Raw genomic sequence first — 23,727 nt, forward strand, 5'->3', positions numbered from 1 at the left:
TTACCTGCCACCTGTCTAATAATACAGAATGCAGTGGTGCTTGCATTCAGAATATGGTGCTTGGGTTAGATTGCTCTGAGTTAAAATGTCAGCTCTCACACTTGCTAGCGGAGTGAACATGAGCAACTTACTATTTCTGATACTTCTTTTGTGGTTGCCACAGGGTCTAGAATGGTGCTCAGCTCAGTGGAGGGGCTTAAGAATTCTTGAATTAACCCTTTATGTGGATTATTTTAATGTTATATTAACTAATAATTACTGAGCACTATAAAAGCACACTAGAAACTTTTACATGCATTATTATTATGATCTTTATAAAAACTTTGTTGCTGCTGAGGAAACAGTGGTTCAGAGATTGAGAGACTTGCCCATGATCACCCAGCTGTAAGTGCTTATTAACTACTTGACTTTGGGAAAGTTACATAGCCTGTTTAAACTTCAAGTTTCCTGATCTCTAAAATGGTTATTGATAGGATAACTACTAATTGTTAATATTTATTGTTCTCTTATTGTGTGCCAGGCACTGTGCTCTTTTGCATGTATTATAATATTTGATTCTCAGAATAACCTTATGAAGTAGCTACTATTTTTCTTCTGTTTTCAGATGAAAATCTGAGGTACAGAGTGGTCACACAGGCAGAAGTGGCAGAAGTAGGATTTGCACCCAGCTGTTCTGACTCTAGAGCCCACACACTTAACCACCTTACTCTATTACATAAGATATTGTATGTAATGCACTCAGCACAGTGCTTGGCATATGGTGAGCATTAAAATGGCAGCTATTCTAATTGTTTACTTGTATTCTCCATTAAGCTACGAACTTCTTGAAGATAAGGATGCCATCTTACTCAATATCTTCATTGCTGCACATAGCAGTTGCTGAATAAATGTTTGTTGAACAAATCTATAATAAAGATGACAGGAGAAGCAAATAACTTAGGAAAGTATAAATGAATGGCACCACCCTGTGATGACAGTAGCAAGAAGGCTATGAACCAAAATCAGTGGGAAAAGCTGGAGACAATCAATAACGATGTTTAATATCTTGTCAGAAAAACAAAAAGACGAGCCTTTGATGAGGACTGAGTTTGTATGCATGTAAATAAGATGGGAAAATATGGACTGAATGTTAGGTAGAGAAGTCACCACTGATTAAGCAAGAATAGCCTGAAATGAATGGTGATAGTCTATAAGAAGGTCCCAAGTGACATGCTAGGTCATGGCTCTGTGCTATTTAGCTTTACATATATTTGTGATTATTGCAACTTTACACAAAAAATTTTACAAGACTACTAAACCGGTCTTATACCTGCATCTCTGGATAAAAGCTCAAACTGGAGCTTGTATACCTGGATTGAAATCCTGACTCTGCCACTAATCATTTATGTGACTGGGAGCAGCCTGCTTAACTGCTTTGTACCCTAATTTATCCATTTGTAAAATGTGTAATATTAATAGTGCCTACCTGATGTCATGGTTGTGAGGATTAAATGAGTTTATTCATGGAAAGCTCATTTTGTGATAGTGCCTGGGCCTAGCACTCATTAAATATTAGTTGTAGCACTCAGTAAATATTAGTTGTTTTTATGAGTATTATTAACCTTCCACCTAAATACAACTTGTTTTACCTTTCTTTATTATCTTTATAGATTGTCCTCCATTTGCCTATCTAATTGTACATATTAACAATTATAGTATATACAATTTTTGTGCTTTTAAAACTTACACATTTTGCATGTATACAGTTTTCATAGGTATCATTTTACTAGGTAGCTGCCCAATATTCCACCCAGTGAATATCAAGCCTGTCTGACAGTTTTATCAATGCTTTTGATGAGAATAGATGGTAAGCTTCTTAGTTTTTCAGATGGCACAAGACTGGGAGGGTTAGCTAATAGATTAGGTGACAGGACAAGTTTCAGAAAGATTATAACAGCCTGGAGCAATGTGCTAGAATTAACAAGGTGAAGTTTAATAGGGGTCAATATAGAGCTTTGCTCTCAGGCCAAGTGCCCAAGTACAGGATGAGGGAAGCAGGAGAAAGGCTAAGAGTTTTCACTGACAGCAAGTTCAAAGTGGATCAGCGGAGTGACAGAGCTGGCCAGATACTTCAGACATATGGGCCTGGGGGGCAGAAGCAGAAGTAGGTCTTCTGGAATTAAAGTTAGGATTGCTACTGGACTTCATCCATTTTTACTCACTTAATGGTTCAGTTGGCATGTTGAACACCTTTATGTCTCAGTCTCCTCTATGATAGGTACAAGTCTTACTAAGGCGGGGGTCCCAGTCTGGTGGGTGAGAGAGACAAATGACTAAAATACAACAGGTTATCTATTATACTGTATATGTGCTTAGAATGCCATGGGAACCACAAAAAGAGCCTGTTACTGAGAGCAGAGTCAGAGTAAGTAAGAAAAGGCTTAAAAGAGCAGGTAATACTTTGGCAGAGGCTTAAAGGATGGGAACAGTTATCCTGACTGGCCAGATGCAGATTGGCATTTCAGGCAGAGGGATTGGCATATGATGTGCAAAGGTCTGTAGGGCTGAGATGCTTTCCTGTAGTTGGGGATGAGCAAGATACTGACTATGGAGGAGAGGAGTGAGAGTCTGGAGAGGTAGGGTCCAGAAAACCAAACCCTATGTGCTATAGTAAAGAGGTGGATTTTATACTGGAGAAGATTCAGATACTTGGTGAGCATGGAGCCAGGCAAGTGACAGGATAACAATGGTATTTAGAATGAAACTTCCGCATGGCAGGTGGATAATTGTTTGGAGGGTAGATAAGACTGAAGGCTCGGAGACCAGTTAAGCGTGCAGAAGGTCTTAGGGGAGATGATTTACGCCTGAACCAAGACACCAAGACTGGTGTGTGTGTGTGTGTGTGTGTGTGTGTGTGTGTGTGTGTGTGTGTGTGTGTGCAAAGGGTGGATTCAAGAGATATTTAGGAAGTAGAACGGACAGGGCTGAAAGGCTGTGTGAGAGACTGGATGTGCTGAGACTGTTGCATGAAAGTCCCAGATGACTTCTAGGATTCTGGCTGGTGTGACTTAATAAGATAAGGAATTAAAGGGAAATAGGTTTGGGGTGGGGACATGGAGATGAGGAATTTCGCTGTGCACATTTTTTGCTTGAGAGGCCTGTGGCACAGCCAGGTATATTCAGGAGGCATTTGTAGACTAGAGCCAAGACCTCAGAAAGAGATGCAGGACTGGCGAGTTAGCTTCTTGCAACTTCCACCAATTTTCTCTCACAAATCCTGTGCCTTCAGAATGGTGATAACCTCCCAGTTGCTTCTCTCCAGGTACTCCCAGTATGGAACACTGAACCATCAATAGTAGGTAGTGTCATGTGACTGTCAGCAAGGACAATGAAATTTGCTTGAATTGTGTGCCCAGGAAAAAAATATTTTTCGTCTTTTAAGCTGAAGAATAGCAATGGCATCTCTGGAGAATTAGAAGGAAAAAGATGACAATAAAGAGATGCTATACTTTGTGCCAGGTATACAAACAAGCTCACTTCCTTCTTCTCTAAAAGCTGAGTCTTTCTGATGCTCTGAGTACTGTGTGTTTCAATATGTTTCATAAATGCCTGAGTTGAGTAAAAGAAAACATAAATCAGAGTCAGACCTCTATGGAGGGAAAAAAAAATCAGCACCTAGAGGAAAGCTGAGCTAACATTACTGCTGATTTGGCCCCAGCACGATGATGCTTCTTCATACATGATGCCCCACGATATAATTTCATGTGTGACAGGTACCCATTCTGTCAATTGTCCCTGCTGGGCAAGTGATGGGAGCAAAATGTCAGTTGGCAACAGGGATGTTAATAGTCATTACAGACTTGCAAGGATGCATTTCATAAACTTCATCAGTTCACATGAAAGGGTAATTGGCAGGGACCTGACCTCCTGAAAGGCACCTAGCATTCACGTGTTCAATTCTGTTGAAGACTTTGATGGGAACAAATGCAGCCTCCTGGTGCTTAAGCCACTACAAAATTGTTCTTTATATTGAAAACCGGTTGATGTGAATTCTGTCTCTAGAGTTGTGCAGAAAGGGAAGCAGTTCCTAGTCTAGAGGCACTAGCAAGGTGACCAGTTGTCATTACACACTCAGGGTTGCCTTAACCGAAAGAGCACTATTTCTTTGTCAACCCATTTTGTCCTCTTTTTCCTTTCACATGAGTCTGGTTGCCCCATCCAAAATTTTGCCCTGAGTTCTGGAAAGAGAGGCAGGGGTGTGGCCTGGTGGAGGGAGGTGGGTGCTGCAAAATTGGCAAAGGAGTAAGCCAACATTTTCCAAACTCTGTTCACAGTAACCTCAACCTGGCCAGTACATTTGAGAAAACCTCTCCCTACATCGTACATTCACAATGGAAAGTCTCTGAGAAGTCGTCCAGTGAAGAAGCTTTTTAAATTTGTCCTAGTATTTTCAAAACTCATTCAATCATAGATCCCATTTTCATGTCTGTTATCATTTCCCTGAACTGTGGTTATTTGAAACTCATTTTTGGAAATGCTGCTAGAGGCAAATAATAGGTGTAAGTTAGGTAGCATTGTTTTTCCCCCCTCTCTATTTGTACAACTTGGGGCCAAGCAGAAACACTGCTGTTGTTGTGTTGCATTTTTTTCCCCCCTGGCCTTTGTTAATGAACGTATTTCTAAAATGTCTGAGTCCACCAATATCTAAGTGCCTTAGTTTATAGAGTAAAAGGGAGAAAATGTACTTTAGTTTAATGATTAAGAATGTCTCACAACATTGGGGTCATTGCTGTGATACCAGTGGTGAGTGGAACTCTCCAAAAGTGGAGAGGAGATGGACAAGCTATAGGTCACTGAGACCAGGGCAACCCCAGGACCACTCCTGGAACCTAACAAATTTCCTGACGTGTGCTTATTTTCTTTCTCTTGCCTATTTCTCTGATAGGGTTTGTCCAAAAATAAAAGCCACTCTTTAAGCTTGAAGGTGCTGAAGAAGCAGATGTTGACTTTACAAAGAAAGGCACCGGAGTTCCATGTGTCTGAATGCAGTGGACTCATGGACAGAAAGTTATGATCTGTCTCCTATGTCCCAAGTCAGAATGGGAAACATTTCCTATCAGTGTGCTTGGTAGCCTTTGGCCCACCGAGAACTTTAAATTAATCCCAGATGGTAAGCTGACTTAATCTTGCCTTCAGCCTGTCCCCTCTCTCTAGCTTATTCCTGTGCAAGGGGTGCAGTTGTCACTGGGAGGTGCTCACAGGCTTTTGCCGTAAACCCCAGTCTACGCTCCACATAGGACTATGGCACAGAGCATTTGTCCCTATCAACGCTCCAAGCTTATATTCCACACTGGGTGGGCTCAGGCAATCGTTTTTGTAAATCTTTTTAGTTTATTACTTTTTTAAGATTGTTATTAAAAATGTAGCAAACATACAATATTATATTGGTTTCAGGTGTATGCCATAGTTATTCAAAATTTATGTACCTAAAGAAGTGATCACCATGATAACCCAGCAGCCATCTGACACCATACCACACTATCACAATATTATTGACTATATTTTCTATGCTGTTTATTATATCACGTGTATAGCATAGTGGTTAGAAATTTATGTAATTAAGAAATGATCCCCATAACTAGTGTAGTACCCACCTGACACTATACATATTTATTACCATATCATTGACTATATTCCCTATGCTTTACATGCCCATGACTATTTTGTAACTACCAATTTGTACTTCTTAAACCCTTCACCTTTTTGCCCTGCCCCCCAAACCCTTCCCATCTATCACCCCAACAAATCTAGTACCCATCTGACACCATACATACTTATTACAATATTATTGACTGTATTCCTTATGCTGTACCCTACATCCCTATGACTACTGCGTAACAACCAATTTGTACTTCTTAACGCCTTCCCCTTTTTCACCTATCCCCACAACATCCCTCCCATCTGGTAACCATCAAAATTGTTTTCTGTATCTATGAGTTTGTTTCTATTTTGTTTGATTGTTTAGTTTGTTCTTTAGATTCCATATGTGAGCAAAATCACATTGCATCTGTCGTTTTCTGTCTGATGTATTCCACTCAGCATAATACCCTCTATGTCCATTCATGCCACCACAGATGGCAATAGCCCTTTCCCTTCCATGGCCAAGCAATATTCCATTGTATATATGTACCACCTCTGTTTTATCCATTCAACTGTCAACGGACGCCCAGGCTGCCTCCACATCTTAGCCATTGTAAACAATGCTGCAGTGAACATATGGATGCACACATTCCCTCTAAGTAGCATTTTGTATTTCCTTGGTAAATACCCAGAACTGGGTCCTTCTTTATCTTGTTATAGCCTTTGTTTTAAAGTTTATTTTGTTTGGTGTAAGTATTGCTACCCCACATTTTTTTGTTTGTTTTTTTTTTTGTTTCCATTGTCATTAAATATCTTTTTCCATCTTTTTACTTTGTCTGTATGTGTCTTTGAATCTTATGTGAGTCTTTTGTGTACAGCATATGTAATGGTTTTGTTTTCTTATCCATTCAGCCACCCTATTTCTTTTCATTGGGGCATTTAATTCATTTACATTGAAAGTAATTGTTATAATCTCAAGATCCATCCATGTTGTCACAAATGGTCCTATTTCATCTTTTCTTACCACAGAAGAGTATTCCATTGTGTATATATATACCACAACTTCTTTATCCATTCGTCTATCGAAGGACATTTTGATTGTTTCCATGTCTTGGCCACCGTAAATAAAGCTGCCATGAACACTGGAGCGCACGTGCCGTTATGTATAAATGTTTTCAGACTTTTTTTGGTAGATACCCAGAAGAGGGATTGCTGGGTCATATGGTAATTCTATTTGTAATTTTTTGAGGAACCTCCACACTGCCTTCCATAGTGGCTGCACCAGTCTGCATTCCCACCAACAGTGTATGAGGGTTCCTTTTTCTCCTCAGCCTCTCCAACCCTTGTTACTATTTGTCTTGTTGATGATAGCCGTTCTAACTAGGGTGAGGTGATATCTCATTGTGATTTTTATTTGCATTTGTCTGATAGATCTTGAGATTATAATGCTAAGCGAAATAAGTCAGACAGAAAAAGCAGAGAACCATATGATTTCACTGATATGTAATATATAAACCAAAAACAACAAAAGAACAAGACAAACAAATGAGAAACAAAAACTCATAGACACAGACAACAGTTTAGTGGTTACCAGAGGGTAAGGGGGGAGGGAGTGGTAGAAGAGGGTAAAGGGGATCAAATATATGGTGATGGAAGGAGAACTGACTCTGGGTGGTGAACACACAATGGGATTTATAGATGATGTAATACAGAATTGTACACTTGAAATCTATGTAATTTTACTAACAATTGTCACCCCAATACATTTAAAAAAAAAAGAAAGTAATTGTTGATAAACATGTAGCTATTTCCATTTCATTATTTATATTTTCAATCGTTTTTTTTGGTGTTTTTTTTTTTCACTTTAAAAAAGTCCCTTTAAGATTCCTTGTAATATTGGTTTGCTGATGAGGAATTCCGTTAGCTTTTTCTTGTCAGAGAAACTCCTTATCTGTCCTTCGATTTTAAATAATAGCCTTGCTGGGTAGAGTAATCTTGGTTGTAGGTCCTGGTTTTTCATCACTGTGAATATTTCATGCCAATCCCTTCTGGCCTGCAAAGTTTCTGTTGAGAAATCAGCTGACAATCTTATGGGAGCTCCCTTATAAGTAACTAGTTGCCATTCTCTTGCTGCTTTTAGATTCTCTTTGTCTTTACCTTATGCTATTTTAATTATATTGTGTCTTGCTGTGGGCCTGTTTGGGTTCATCTTATTTGGGACTCTCTGTGCTTCCTGAGCTTGTATGTCTATTTCCCTTGCTAGGTTAGAAAAGTTTTTGGTCATTATTTCTTCAAATATGTTCTCAATCCCTTGCTTTTTCTCTTCTACTTCTGGTACCCCTGTGATGCAAATGTCGTTACCACTGGTGTTGTCCCAGAGGTCTCTTCAACTATCCTCATTTTAAAATTATTTTTGCTGTTTCAATTGGGTGTTTTCTGCTACTTTGTTTTCCAAAACTCTGATTCGATCCTCTGTTTCATCTAGTCTGCTGGTGATTCTTTATAGAGCATTCTTTATTTCAGTTATTGTATTGTTCACTTGTGACTTTTTTTAAATGGTTTCTGTGTCCTTTTTTATGCTTGCTATCTCTTTGTTGAAGTATTCCTTGAGCATCATTATAGCCATTGTTTTGAACTCTGTTATCTGGTAGGTTGCCTGCCTCCATTTTGTTCAATTTTTTTCTGGAGTGCTCTTCTGTTCTATTATGTGGGATGTATTTCCTTGTTTCTAATTTTGACTGCCTCTCTGTATTTGTTTCTATGTACTAGGTAGATATGCTATGTCTCCCAGTCTTGGCCAGGTGGCCTTATGTAGGTGCCCTGTGGGTCCCAGTGGCACAGTCCACCTGCACCAGGTGCTCCAGGAGTGTCACTTGTGTGTGTTATGTGTACCCTCCAATTAGAGTTGAGACTTGATTGTTATTGCCACGTTAGTGGGTGGGATTGGCCTTCAGGCTGATTGACTGTGGGGTTTGGCCATATACACAGTGTATGGGATGCTGTGCGGGGGTCTCACTGCACTGAGTGGGATTTGCTCCAGCAGGCTCTGGTGCCTGTTGAGACCACCTTTTGTGTGTGCCACTTGTGGAACAAATTGGGTGGTAGTCTGCATGGTCTGAAGCTAACCTCTAAGTATATTGGTTCTGTGGCCTCTTGGGAGGGGCTGTGGTGTAGGCCCAGATTGCCCACTGCCTGTAACCGGCCAGGGATAACCTGACAGGAGCTATAAAGTGATCCGCAGTTGTTCGTTGCCTGTGCTAAACCTGGAGGCACATGGGAGAGGCCACCTCCTAACCGAGGATGCTTGCCACCAGTACCAGGCCTGGGGTAGCTCCACAAAAAGCCAGGATACCCTGAGGCCTGCTTCCACCTGCTCGCTCCCTTGAGGTTAAGCCACTGATAAAGCCTCTTGTGGTACGTAAGTTGTGTGAGGCAGAGTCTCAAGAAGTCACTAGTGTGGGAAAAGTTGTTTTTACCAGGTTAATGTAGATTCTGGTTTGGTGCCAGTGCTGAGCCTGGAGCTACTCAGCAAAAGTCACAGAGCATATTGAGCCCAGTTTCTGCCTGCTTGGAGCCCATGGATCCCAATAATTTTCCAAGAAAGAGTGCAATGGGGGTGGGGCTAGCTGCCCGCCAAGGAAGTGCCTCTGGCTTGGGGGTTAGGTAGGGCAGGGTTCCAGGGAAACAGCAGGGTAGAGCAGTGGAGCTCAACAGACAAATTCAGATTCGGATTTGGCCATGGGCATTGAGGGAGGGCTCAACACAGGAAAGATGGTGTCCGCCCGCTAGCTGCCGTGGAGCAAGACCCCACACAGGGAAAATGGCGACTATCCTTCCAGTCCTCGCTCTGAAGCCACACACCTCAGTCTGCTCCTCACTATGCCTCTGACATACTCCAAGTCACTGTCCCTCTGCCGGAGCCCAGGATGAGTGTCTGTGAGTGAGCGAGTCTGTGTGCAGCCCTTTAAGAGGATGTCTGGGTTTCCTGTAGCCTTCCGTCCCACCCAGATGGTCAGAATCCCCCCTGTTTTTCATAGCTAAATGTGTGGCCTCCTCTTCCCAGCACCAGTACTCTGGGTTGGGGAGCCTAGTGTGGGGCTGGGATCCCTTACTCCTCCTGAGGGAACCTCCGCGGCCAAGATATCCCTCCCAATTCTCAGCTGCCACATGCAGCTGTGGGGCCAGCCCATTCCATGTCTCTGCCCTCCTACCAGTCTCAACATGGCTTCTTCTTTATATCCTTAGTTATAAAACTTCTGTTCAGCTAGACTTCAGATGGTTCTCTGGGTTGATTGTTTATAATTTAGTTGTAATTTTAATGTGTGCATGGGAGGAGGCAAGCACAACATTGATCTACTCCGCCATCTTGGATCTTTACCTCAGGCAATCTTACTGGTTCCCATTTAGCATGTCCAATTAACATTGCTTGAAGGGTGGAGTTACATGCCTTTTGTTTTACAATCCTTGGTAGGGGGAACATTCTCCAGTCAGATACAATGTTCATCCCCGTAATACAATCAATTGAAAGAGATGCAACCACTTCACTTAAAGCCTGTCCAAACATACCAATTCTTCTACAAATGTTTACCTTAATTCCATCAAGTCTTATGTTCCTAACTGTAGCCTCTACTAGGACTTCATCAACAGGTTTTGATTTTACAATCCTGGGTAGGGGAAGTATTCCACCACCAGACATAATATCCATTCCCATAAAACATTCAGGCAAAGGAGACACAACTTCTTTACATAAAGACTGCTCAAACACTCCAATTTTCATAATCCTATCAATCCTTATGATTTTATATTCTCTCAATCTAATTATAGCCTGAGTCAGGATTTCACCAATGGGTTTTGGTACCACAGTATGTGAGACTCCTGTATTAATGAGTCCTGGAAATTTCTCTTTTTCACCCCCTGACCATTTGAGACACCCTGTGCAAAAGGCTTTGGGTCCTGTGCGAGAGGTGGAGCCAAGGGACTCTGGCCCTTTTGTCAATGTATATTGATTAATCTGCCTAACCACTGCCCCAAGTGATTGCTGGTCATGTTTCTCATTGTAATTTTTGTCCTCTGGCTTTCAAAATTTCTCCAAACTGGGGTAGGGTGGGCTTTTTTGAGGCCCTTTAATGTTGGCGGACCAGCACAGGGTCCCTTTGTCCCACCCTACTTTTGGTCATACTGTATTAAAACTTTTAACCCCATCCATGCCCATTTTATTCATCTTATTTCTTAATAGCCATCTAAAGATTTCCATCCTGCTGGGATGAGTCCTGTGACTCTCCCCTTTCTGTTTCCTCTTTGTTTTGCTCCGATCAATATTTTCTTTATTCACCTTATTTCTTAATAACTGTTCAACATTTTCCACTCTTTTGGCTTCTTCTTATTCTTTTGTTAATTAACCTATTTTTTTATTAGCATGTGTGAGTCTCAGGCGTGCAAGCTGAGACAGAAAAATTCAGTTAGGCCTCCCCAACTGCCCCTGGGTTTGACAGCAGTAAGGTGAAAGAGGCCCCCTTAACTGTAGCATTTACCATGAATTGAGTAATAGGCATATTCAGCAATAAATATCCCAGTCATCATAAAGCCAGTCCCATATGGCTTGCATATGAAGCATACCAGCTGCTTCATCTTGGGTACTCCACTTGGCATTCATAAGGGGAGATGGACAGTCCCCTTTCTCAGGGTAAGTAGATGTTAGTGGCTTTTATCCAGTCCACCAGGCTGGCTGTTGCCTCAGGAATGACCTCCTGTGTGTCTGGATCACATAGAGCAATCCATGATTGTTCCATAGTGAGCTATGTGTCCTGCATCAACCTAATCATGCTCTTCCATTCTGCAGCATTCAAAACCAAAGACATAGCTCCCCAATTAGTCACTCTTGTAGTTCATTTCAATATAAGTTCCTCAGGAAGCTGATGATATTGAACTACAAAATGAAACAACTCCTTCACTCTATACTCCCTGGTTTCAATAGTTCCTTGGTGATACCCGCCCCCTACATTGACAACCTTCTTGCTGACCAGAGGTCTTAGAGGTACTTCCTATTGTCACTGCATAATTTTTCCCTTGGTGGGACAGCTTTGAAGCTGGTGGCCCAAGCTCAGACCGATCCAAATCTGAGCTTGGTTTAGCATTAAGGCCCAACCCAGCACTTTCTTTTAGTTGCATTTTAGCTATTACAGATAACAATAACCAAGGGATTGTATGTTTAGCATGCTTCTTATTATTTTACATTTCCTTATAAGTCCAATGAACTAACTCAGAGTCAGGTTTACTACCATTTGTAAATTCCATTGGTAACTTTTACCTTTAATGACTTATCACAGCACAACTGCAGTTTTGTACCATGGGTGACTAGGTCGCTATTCAGGGATCAAAGGTTCATAATCCCTTGCCTTTTTATTCTGTATCTTCCCAAACCACTATGTGTTTCTGTGAGCCAGAGCTATTCTGGCAAATTCCATTTCTTTGACACCAACTTGGGGTCACTGAACTCAATTCCAACATGTAGGTATGGGGAGGTTTCCCCGGACACCACCAATTTTCCGACACCAGATGGGTGTCCTACAGTTCAACTCAATGCTGACACAGCTGGGTGATAGTGTCAGATTCCATGAGTTAGGGGCTCAGTTCCACAAGACTGCCCCATTACCCTCTTCCCCGCCCCCCCCCAACAGACTTCAGATCCCAATTGCAAGTCCAGGTTGTGACTGACAGGCAAGGTTCCAAGGACCCCCATCTTGGGTTTGATTGATTTTCTAGAGTGGTTCACAGAACTCAGAGAAACATTTTACTTATTAGACCACCAATTTATTATGAAAGAATATAACCTAGGAACAGCTAGATGGCCAGGTATGAAGAAAAGTCTCAGGGCTTCCATGCCGCCTTTAAGTACATTAGACTTTCCTCAAATCTCCACCAACCCAGAGGCTCTCAGAAACTCATCCTTTTGGGTTTTTATGGAGGCTTCATAACATAGGCATGGTATATTAAATTTATTGGCCATTGGTGATTGAACTCAATCTCTAGCCTCTCTCCCCTCCCCAGAGGTCAGGAGGATGGGACTGAAAGTTCCAGCCCTCTAATCGCTTGGTTGGGTCCACTGGCTACCAGCTCCTTTCCTTGGGTACTTTCTAAAGGTCACCTCAGTAACACAACAAAAGACACATTTATCACTCTCATCACTTAGGAAATTCTAGGGGTTTTAGGAGCCCTGTGCCAGAAATGGGGGATAGAGACCAAATACACATGTCTTATTATAAATCACAATATCACATGGTGCATTAAGATATTTTTGCATCCTTTTTCTTTGTTCTTGATTCAGAATAATGAAGTTAGCTTTGGTAGTCAGAGGAATAGCCTTTGCTATTTCATTTCCTTGGTGAGTGATGCTATTTTGAGTGAGGAATTATTTACCCCCTCTCCCTTAATGCCTTTAAAAATATGGGATGACACCAAAATAGTTTGGAACTAACTCTTTGGGTGAGTTACTATCACCCAATTATGTGTTTGTCTCTTTTCTCCCAAACCTAACTCCACCTCCTCTCCTAGTCCCCTGTAGAGTGGGAAGGACCTTCCTCCACCTCAGACCTTTTGTGTTTTCCATGAGTGAGCTTTGTGGATACTGTCAATAGGCAGTGATGAAGCTGTGGACCGAAAATAGGGCAAAGAAGGAGAAGGCAGAAAAAAGGCACAAGAGTGGGGGGAGGGGTCTTACGTGGAGAAAGCATTGTTCTGTTTCTCACATCGGATTCCCTTGCAGTTGTTCGGCTCATCAATTGCTCTAGTCTCATAATAAAAGTAAAGCTGGTTCAATCCATTGGCAAAAGCCAGCAGGACCAGGCAGTAGATAAAGAGGAATTTGAGGATATCAAGCAGCATACGCCCCAGAGAGATCTGCAGAGGCCCTAAATGGGAGTTGGCTGTGAACAGGGATATGAGCCGCAACGAACTTAAAATGTTGGATATCGCAAAGAGTGCTTCTGCAATCAGAGTCGGGTGCCACATTTCCCATTCTTCCCTTGGACGAGAACCATTATACTGAAAGAAACAAGTGTATAAGATGAGCGGTACAGTGAGCATTTGTTAAACTTTCCCTCTTTTCTTCTGCACCTAAATAAAGCCACCAAAGTAAGCATCAGGCATTCATTTGTACAATAGACCCCATGCATGGCACTATTTTTTTCCCCATCCAACCAATACCTGATGCTAATAATTCTTCTTCCCACTCCCATCCAAATATATAACCAGCATACAGACATAGAAAAATGAATTTCACAGCTATCACCTGCAGTTTAACCACAGACATTTTCTAAATGTGAGTTTGCCAGACTTTTGGGGAATATCACTGGAACTGAGCCATTCATATGCCCAATGTAGTGGGGACAAACTGCTCTGCTTCCTAATGAGATTTCAAATCAGATTTACCTTCTAAGTCTCCCATTTTATTCTGAGCACCACAGACAAGTTGTTACTGAAGGAATAGGTTCAGCGTCCTTAGTGTGCAGTGTTCATCCTGACTTCCTTATCGACTACAGTTTGGGGATAATTGAACATCCTTAGAGGGTCGTTGCTCAGTTCCCTGCTGAATTTTTAGCAGTGTGTAATGTATTCTATACTATTACAAATGGCATGTTAACCTTCCACGTAGTGAATTTAGTATTGCCCACACAGTGGTGTATGGTTGTTTTTTATTGTTCCTTTGATAGCCCTACAAAGTTCAAATGTCCGTCTAGCACAAATGAAGAACCTGGGGATTAAGGGAGGGGAAGAGCCAGCATTTCTGGGATTTTTCAGCCCTGTCCTGGACTTCCAGCTCCTGGAACATTGGGTGTCGCCATGTAGAAAGATGGCTTTATTGTGAGACCTAAGGTCCAATTGGACTTTTTCACTTGAAACTGACTCTATCTCTCAACTTCACCATAGAATGGGGAAAATATCTACTCCTACCCACTACACACATTTGTGATTATGTATCCATATGAGAAAGTCTCTCTACTCCATAAGGGGAGATGTTATGGAAATACAAGAGATTGCTTATTACCTTCCCAAGACGGAAGTAGATTTTGCCTGGAATTCAATCTGAAGCATCTTGCCTTGAGCTCTCACCTAAATATCACAATTTCTCAGGACTAAATGTAAACAACTTTTCTGAGAAAAAAAGTTGTGCTGGGGGCCAAATTATATTGTTAGCATTTCTAAAACGTGCATCAGTTCCAACAATTGAGGAAACTGGTATTAAAATCATTTGTGTGTATGCAATATTCTTTTTTTTTTTTTTTTTTGGTATGCAATATTCTTTACTGTCAAAGATGAGTTTGGAGAATCCTTGCCACACTTCTGCTTCTGTTTCAGATAGACTTTATGTGGTCAATCAGTTTTATACATTCTTAGCCAAATCTGGTATCTCTAAATTTTTCCTTCCAAGAAAACATTTGCTGCATTGCTGTGAGGGGGTTGGCATTATTATGCCTGTTTTGAAAGTGGAAGAACTGAAATATAGAGAGGCAGAGTGACTTGCTTAAGATCACTCAGCAAGTTGATGGCAGAACCAGGACTAAAACTCAGGTCTCTAAACACTCAGTCCAGCACTATTTCTATTAAGTGTTACTTATATTATAATTGATATCACAGCACATATGTTAAACAGGCCTTTAAAGGTTTTGAGGTATATGTGAAAGATGGATACTCTTTGCTAATAACAAAACAGACCTATATTTTAAACTAGAAATTATCAACTGGAACATGTAGAGCTCATAATTTAGGGCTTTCTCCCTCCACAGCCACAACTATAACCACAGGGAACTCTGCAGCCCATAGGATGATAAGTCTGGATTTGCAGAACATTCAGAAGTGTGAAAGATGATTCTTGTTGCAAATCTATGCTTTGTATATACTTTTGCAGAAAGATATTGTAGAATATGAGAGTTGGGAATAACTTTGGAGCTCATTTTGCATGGAGGTCAGCAAACATTTTCTGTCAAGGGCCAAATAGTATGTATTTTTTGGTTCTGTGGGCCATATGGGCCCTATAGCCACTACTGAACTCTTTTCTTATAGAACTAATAGACAATATGCAAACACATGGTTGTGGTAGAAAGCCAAATTTTTCCCTGCAAACCATAGTTTGCTGACCTCTGATCTAACACAAGTGATTTTCCAACTCTGTTCCTTGAAGCCTGAGGGTTCATTGGAGGCATCTGCTGGCCACTGTGGGAGCCAAAGAGGAGGCCTAGAAGACCCATTCCTTATCCAAATTCAATCTTTTAATCTCTTTAATATATTGAAGTTCTGTGTAAGTTTTAACTTCAAGATGTTGTCCCGTGGAAAAAATTAAAAAGTTGAAAGTCACTGATTTAGCCCAATTATATTTTCAAAGGCATAATCTAAGGCTAAGGGAGGTAGAAGGATTACCTATGTAATCCAGTTTGTGATTATCAGAGAAGGGATTAAGCTCAGGTTTCCTGACTCTTGAGTTAGTGCTATTGGGAGGCAAGTGATTTTTCTTATATTCTTTGAGATGGAATGCACCTTGAAAAGTGGCCTCCATGAGTTTCAAAGGGGTGTGAATTGCACTCTGTCAACTCAAAAGTAAGGAAGAGGGACAGCCTAATGTGGGGATTCAATCATAACAAGAGTGGGTGTGTGTTTGCCTGCAGCCAAATACTTGCTGAAGAACTACAACTCAATAGGCATCAAAGTTCAGATTTAGTCTGTACATAAGGAAGTAAGGTGGTGGTGGGATAAATCTAGGTGGTTCTATCCTAGGTGACAAAAGAAAAATTATTCTCCATTTGTGGAGTTATCTGGGGCACTGAGGGCCAACTTTACGTGTATTTGTTCCCTTTGATTACTTTGATGTGTGCCTTTTGGTTTCTGTTGTTGTAGACCAGATAGATAGATAGATAGATAGATAGATAGATAGATAGATAGATAGATAGATCTATATATAGATAGATAGATAGATAGATAGATAGATAGATAGATAGATAGATATAGATAGATAGATAGATAGATATACATATCTATATCTATATCTATATCTATATCTATATCTATATCTATGTGTATGGCTAGTTTTTTGCTCTCATGAAGGATCATCTTTAAGGCCAGCCCATGGTGCTTCTGTACTTTCTCAGTACAACAGTGATCTGAAATGTTTCAAGAGGCTTGGTGACCAGTTCTTGTGGCGTTACCTCATAGAGGTTGGCTCATCCTACTTGGAGAAGTTCATCTCAGGCTGGTGTGCTCTGTGGATGAATGGACCAGACTGTCCATTTATAATTTCTCATTGGAAGTCCAAAGTCTGCATGTGACATGTCTTGCTTTGTAAATTTTCCCTTTTTGAGAAGGACTCCAACTTCTTGGCAAATGTCTCCTTTGAGTTAAGTGTTTGTCAGTTGAAGGACATTTACTCAGCTCAGTATAGCTGATTTATCCTTACAGTGTGTGGTGGGGAAGCGTCTAGCTTCTTGGAAGCCTTACCAGTGAAGTTGCACAGGTTATGTAATTAGCTAATGTTGGGCATCTATAGACACATTTTCACACCCCCAAGAGTTAATCTTTTTCTTGATCACTTATTCTAAACTTTCCTATTTAAGCAAAACCCACCAATTTCTAGATTGATAATTTATTGTCTTTCCAGTGTATAAATATACTCCTAAAGGAAGAAATATGTTTATTTTTAGGCAAACAGTGTTACTTAGTCAGCAGATTGTCAGAATGACATGGATTTCATCCAGGCACATTAACTAGAGGTTCAAACATTTTCCCCACCAGCTTTCTCTTGTAAGGAAGTTGTAAGTTTGTGTTAAATGATCACCACAAGTATAAGGCATACTCTTAGGCTTCTTTCAAAAATGTTTCATGACCACATTTAATATCCATGATCCGTATGACTAACTCCTAATGTCTTAAAATTTATGCAATATGCATATTCGGGATATAAAAATACACCAAGTTGTTGGAGATTTGGGGGACAGCCATATTCTCATTTTAAAATTTTTTAATGTGGAATTTAGTGCCAAAAAGCATGGTTGACTAGATAATCCTGGAGACTGAATTGTCAGCTTTTCCTCATGCTGGATAAGTTCAACTCAGTGTGGAAGGAGGATGGCCATTCCATTATCTAATGAGCACCAAATCTAAATTTGGAGCCTGTGTCTACCCAATGTGAGGGGCTGGACATGAAATGATTTTTCAGGATAATTCATTGTGCAGGCAAAACATCAAGGTAGTGTGTGTGTGTGTGTGTGTGTGTGTGTGTGTGTGTGTGTGTCTACGTACATTATCTTAGTTGGTAGAGAGGCGAGAGGCATGGGCTGGTTGATACTCAAAAAGCTGGATTCCTAACAGCTTGAATGATCGTCCTGGTGGTGTAAGTGGTGAGGGAGGCAGACATGATTAAAGATCTCTGTCTCCTGCAGTGAAATTTCTAGTGTTCTGCTATTTGTCATATGAAGAACACTTGAGGGAAGTATGGATATGTAGCTTTGAGAAGAGACAACTCAGCAGGTTAGGGAGAGATGACTTCATATTGGAAGCACTATTATGGAGAAGGAACAGCCTTGTTCTGTTTGACCCCACAGGGAAGGATTACTAATTAATATGTCACAAGGAGAACAATAATAGAAAAATATAAAGTTAACACTTTTTAGTGGAGTAACAAGGGTTCAGAGGGGCTTTTGGAGTAGTGAATTCAGTGACTTTTCTGTTCCTGTCCTATGCAAGCATTGGTAGGCCATCTTCTTGGGAAAGATATTGTAGGGAAGATTGAAACAATGACTGGGTGGATGGGTGGCTGAAGACCCTTTTGCTCTCTGAGTTTAAGAGGCTAAGGATTCATTTGCAAAATGCTCCATTCTCCACTTTCTTTGTTTGGGTGGACACTGCTTACAAACCATTGAAAGAATGTCTGTTTATATGGTACTTCCCCGCATAGATTGGACTGTCATCAGCACTTTCCCCCTAAACTCTTTAGGTTCCCAGTGCTAAAGCTTAATGTAACCAAAATCATTGCTTAAGAAAAATGGTAGACATTCCAAATTACCTTGACATAGGCCACAATCTTCAAGGAAATAGTTGCCAGGTAGAGTGAGTTCATTGCAAAATCCATCAGATTCCACCAGTCGTGGATGTATTCAATAAATCCACCATCCCACATTTCCTTAATCTCCCCCCAAATGAAACCTGAAGAATGGAGGCAAAAGATTAATTTCTTCACAGGGTCAGAATAATCATCATATTCAGTCAGATTTCCCAAGTAAAGAAAGATGAAATTAATGAATTAATTGGGGTCAGTGGACTGAAATCCCTAGAGGGGATAATCACTTATCTTTTTCCTATCTCACCTTCCCATCTGGAACTTGCCAAACCTGATAGGTATTATCTGAAGATGCACATATATTATACTTTTCTGGCTAATACTCACTTTTAGCATTGTTACTATAATTACTGGACTGCTGTTATAATTTTGGGTTCTTGATTCTACCCTCTTCCCATTTTAAAGTAGGAATAATTTCATCAGTAAATTAATGATATCAGTATTATCTCATAGTTTTCAGATTCCACTATGTGCTAGAGGGAAAACTTCTCAATGAGTTTTAAGGTGAGGAAGCTGACCATGGACCAAATTACCAGATGTTGGTGCTGAAGCCAGGCAGTGGGGCCCAAAATAATTTAGAATCATCTTTTCCCCTTTTCCCTCTCATTGTGTGGAGGTTTCATGCAATTGTGTCCAATAACATAGATGTTTCTTTAGCCTTAGAATATGGAAAGCAGAAGTGCATGTGAATCATCTGGGGATGATGTCAAAATACAGATTCTGATTCCATAGTTCCAGGGTGGGACTTGATATTCTGTAAGTCTAACAAGTGTCCAGATGATGCTGACATTGCTGGATGGAGGACCACAGTTTGAGTAACAAGGACTTGGAGGATGGCAATGCATTGGAGGTTCCAGTGCAATCTAATTATGCCTGGACACTGCTGATAAGGCTGCTTTTACCATGAATTGTGTGTATTTCCCAGGTTCCCCTCCTGATTGTGAAATCTGTATCCAAATAGGATGTCTACCCTGAATAAGTACTGGGATTGTGTGGAATAGCCATGAGAAAGCAGTAGATCCAAGTGTCCCCTTCCCCAGTTATGGGCAAGAGGGCATCAAATAGACTTACCAGCACTTGCCCTGTCTAGCTCACCTAGGCTCACCATGACTGACACTTGGCTTTCCCTCTAAACCAACTGACAGACACACCTTCCTTGTCCTTGATGATGTTAAGTTGGCAGAAACAAACGCTGGGTGCACTGCCAATCTCACTGTGAACCAGGCAATACTGAGTGACTAGGGCCTGGGGAAGAAGGAATCATATTTTTGAAACTCCCAACAGAGGACTACCCCACTGCACAGAAGCAAGGTGCCTTAGTTCAGGGCCAGTACAACTGTCTATTCCAGTAGTTTCTTTAGACAGGACCAGCAGTCAGTCTGGCCATATCTCCTGGTCTCTTTGACTCACCGAGAACCCAAGGCAATATCATCCATTCCACAACAGTTGGGGGAGGCCCCTGTACATGGAGGTCGGTCCTGACAATATGCTGAGAAGCCAGGAGAAGCATGAAGAGAAAGGTCAGATATGATGCTGTATGGCAGATAAACTTGATAAAGGGTTTCTTGATGAACAGACCAAGGTTGCTCCTGGGTGAGATCAGATAAGCTATAGACAGCATGGGAAACAGGAATCCAATGGTCATGCAGGTCAGAAGCTTGACTACCCAGTGTTTCCGCCGCCACCCAGGAAAGCCGTCATACCAGAGAGTGGCAAGCAACTGTTGGCAATTGGGCTGTGCAACAAACTGGGAAAAGAAGAGAACAAGTTAGGCATCTGAGATGACCAGGAGGAAGTCTACATTCATAATACCTTTCCTAGCTGCATGGCCAGACCCCAAAAGAGGCCTGATTTCTGGGTTCCCATGAATGGGTCTAACCCCAGAGACAGCTCTACATGTCAAGCTATGAGACTAGATCTTGCTTAGGCTTATTTATTTCGTATATTAAACAAAATCATTCTGGTTTGTGCTTTGGCATGCTTCCCTATTCCCTTCCCATCATGTTAGAGAAATGGTTTCCAAAACTGGGCACTGCATCAGAATTATCCAGGGGACATTTAAAATATCCATATTCCCAGGTGGCAACACAGGCTGACTAAATGAGCCTCTCTTGGGGGTAGAGCCTGGGTAGCTGTTTTACAAAATTATCCTGGGAATTTACACACCTCTTAGCAGAGAATTGTGGGGATATTTCATTTCAAATTGATTCACATTTACTCATTCTTCTGGCCTACATGAAATCATCAACAAATGTGCACTTTGGGCAAACACAAACTGGCAGGGTATTATCTCATGCCTATGGCTATGGTTTGGAATGGAAATGAGTTCCTTTTTGATTTTGTCTTTTTCCCCCTTTGTTTCTAATCACCTCTTGGTTGGCTAGCAATGAATCAGGTTGCTATTTTGCCATCCATTTAACACCATTTGTAGTCAAGACATACAAAGGAGGAAAAGTTTATTTGGGGGCCAATATTATAAAATTGTATACTAACTTAGCTGGGATTTTACTAAAAGCAAACTACAAAGTGTCAGTGATTAATGGTTAAGGAATCATCAGCATTGCAAGTCATCCTCCAGCTACTCTTTCCTGGTAAGCAACTCAATAGGGAGCTCAGCTGTCAGCCATGGTTTTAAATACTGCCTATATTTGACTACTCTAGATTCCCATGGAAAAGGTTAAACAGATATGTATCATATATCTTACTAGCCCAAATTTACTGTTAATATATCTAGGAAGGTCACTAGCTTCCCCACCAACACCATTCTTTTCTTCCTTGAGCCCACGACTGGACTCCATCTCCCAGTCTCCCTTGTAGTGGGGTTTGGCCACGACTAAATTCTTCATAATGGAATGTTCAGAGAAATGATGAGTGGTACTTCCAGGCTTGGCCTATAGAGGTCTCCCATGTGTGCTCATCCACGTTCTTCTCTTCTTCTGGCTGACTGGGATGTGGTAACCCAGGATGACTTAGGGACTTCTGTCAGCCTGTGTCTCTCACTGACCATGTGGAGGAGAACTATCCTGCTCACCATGAATACCTGTCTTGGAATGTTACATGACTGTATTTGAGCCATTATATATTTAGAGGTCTAGCCTACCCTAAAGAAGTGTACTCTTACCAAACTATCAAAACTAAGCTCTGAAATCTTTTTGCGATGTGATCTCAATTTCTTCAAAGATGTTCATGATCCCCAGTATGTCCTCATATCTCCTTTTCACACAGTCACACACAAAGAGACAAAATCTTATAGTCCCTTTCTGTTCTTCTTGACATTATAGCATATGCCAAAGGCTGGAATGCAAAAGTTCTAGAAAAACATACACAGAAGTAAAAGGGTAAAGCAAGATATTTGGGTGCAGTATGGAAAAGCGCTGGGAGCACACAGCTTACTGAGGGAGACAGATGTATAAAAAGACAGTTATAAAACAGTCCAGTAAGTGCACTAAAATGGATATGAACAAAGCATAATAGGGCACAAAGGAGTGACAAATCTGTACTGCTCAGCAAAGGCTTTTTGGAAGAGGCAATATCTGAGTGGACCATTAAAGGTATATAGAAGTTAGTTAGGTATAGGGGAGGAGAAAGAAAGGGAGAAAAGAGCCAAGAGACCCTGTAATGCAGGGCCTGTGGTCCCGCTCTCAGCGGGTGGACACAAAATATGGTGAGGCCAAAAAGGAACACCAATGGAGCCATGGATAGGGGGTTCACACCACTATATTCTCACTGGTGGCTGGGTTGGAGTTACAAGAAGCAGGATCCACACAATCCGTAAAATCCACCGTCCGCTTCTCTGCCAACCAACCTTGCCAGCATAGGCAAGGTTAACCGGTTACAGCTGATGGCCAGCTAGTTACAGCTGATGGCTATCTGATTACAGCTGACGGCCATCTAATAACCGAGCCAGCACCTTTCCACATGAGGCCGAGAGCCTGGAAACTGCTCTCTGGGGCTCTGTCCCTATACTCCATCCCTCCAGGTTCTCGCCTCACACCCCACGCAACCAGCGTCCTTCATGAGGGGCCCTGTGCCAGGAACCCAGCTCACAAGAAAAAGTTTCAGTCCAGTTCAAGTAATGTCCCAGGGGGTGTCCCCCGATGTCGTCTTATACAGCCATTGCCACCTGGAATGGCAAATTTTCCGCGGCAACCTGGGGCTGAACTAATGGGCAGTTCCGAGCCAATCTGATAAGATGACTGATTCACCACACCATTAAAAGTGTGGGCCCAATCCACTATCGTAATAGCCCATAGGCACCTATGGGCAGAAAGAAATAGTAGCCATAGGAAACAACAATGGCAAATCCTTTCCATCTGGGAGAATACATGCTAGCTTTTTGTCCTGGGAAAGGAGGGTCGCTGCCACCAGCACCTTTCCTGGTTTGTGGTACCAGACCTTTACGGCAGTTCTTGGGGTCCCTTGTGTATTTTTAACATGTAGCAGAACAGGGGTCCCCATAGTAGGCCATAGCGAGAGTACATAGATTCCCCGCAAAATCGTATCGACATTGGGACCTCCATATACCAGTCACTTGTGGTGGCCACTCAGCCACCATCCCTGGCATAACTTGCAAATTGTGGGTCAAACCAGCCCCTCAATAGGGCTATTAGGCCCAACCACCGATAGTGGGGGCTTTTGACCCACCAGGGCCAAGTCCATTGCTGCTGTTCCCCTGCTTTCAAGCATGTGGGTGCTGGCAGCAAGATGTTCCCATTTCTGCCGTGGCCTGGCTTTAACAGAGTCTCACTAGTGGTAACGTGTAACTGAATGGGAGAGGCCGTTCGATGTAGCAGAGCTTCTACTGGTGCGGGCCCTCCCTTCCGTGATCTCTCATTCAGGACTCTCAGGACGTCCCACAGACACGAGACCCAGTCACGCATCATGGGAGGGTGTTTTGACACCCGGAGGCCTTGCTTCAAAAGGCCATTGTAGCTTTCAATCATGCCAGCTGCTTGTGGATTGTACAGGGTATGAAACAACCATTGTACGTCCATCCTGGCAGCCCA

At 41.7% G+C, this 23,727-nt stretch overlaps 1 protein-coding gene across 2 annotated transcripts in view; it reads right to left on the reverse strand.

Annotated features, from left to right (window-relative positions):
- The window catches only part of TRPC5 (transient receptor potential cation channel subfamily C member 5), a 330,530-nt gene that overhangs the window by 48,503 nt on the left and 258,300 nt on the right, over window positions 1-23,727 (reverse strand). For both annotated transcript variants that reach the window (XM_074323867.2, XM_074323866.2), the window contains 3 exons: window positions 20,132-20,468; window positions 18,668-18,807; window positions 13,337-13,659 (listed from right to left, as the gene is read on the reverse strand). In XM_074323867.2, the coding sequence (XP_074179968.1) occupies window positions 13,337-13,659; window positions 18,668-18,807; window positions 20,132-20,468 (800 nt within the window). The remainder of the gene's footprint in view (window positions 1-13,336; window positions 13,660-18,667; window positions 18,808-20,131; window positions 20,469-23,727) is intronic.

This window comes from Rhinolophus sinicus, chromosome 18 (assembly GCF_057876585.1).
Source record: "Rhinolophus sinicus isolate RSI-liver-muscle chromosome 18, RSI-T2T, whole genome shotgun sequence".
In the NCBI taxonomy this organism is placed as follows: domain Eukaryota; kingdom Metazoa; phylum Chordata; class Mammalia; order Chiroptera; family Rhinolophidae; genus Rhinolophus; species Rhinolophus sinicus.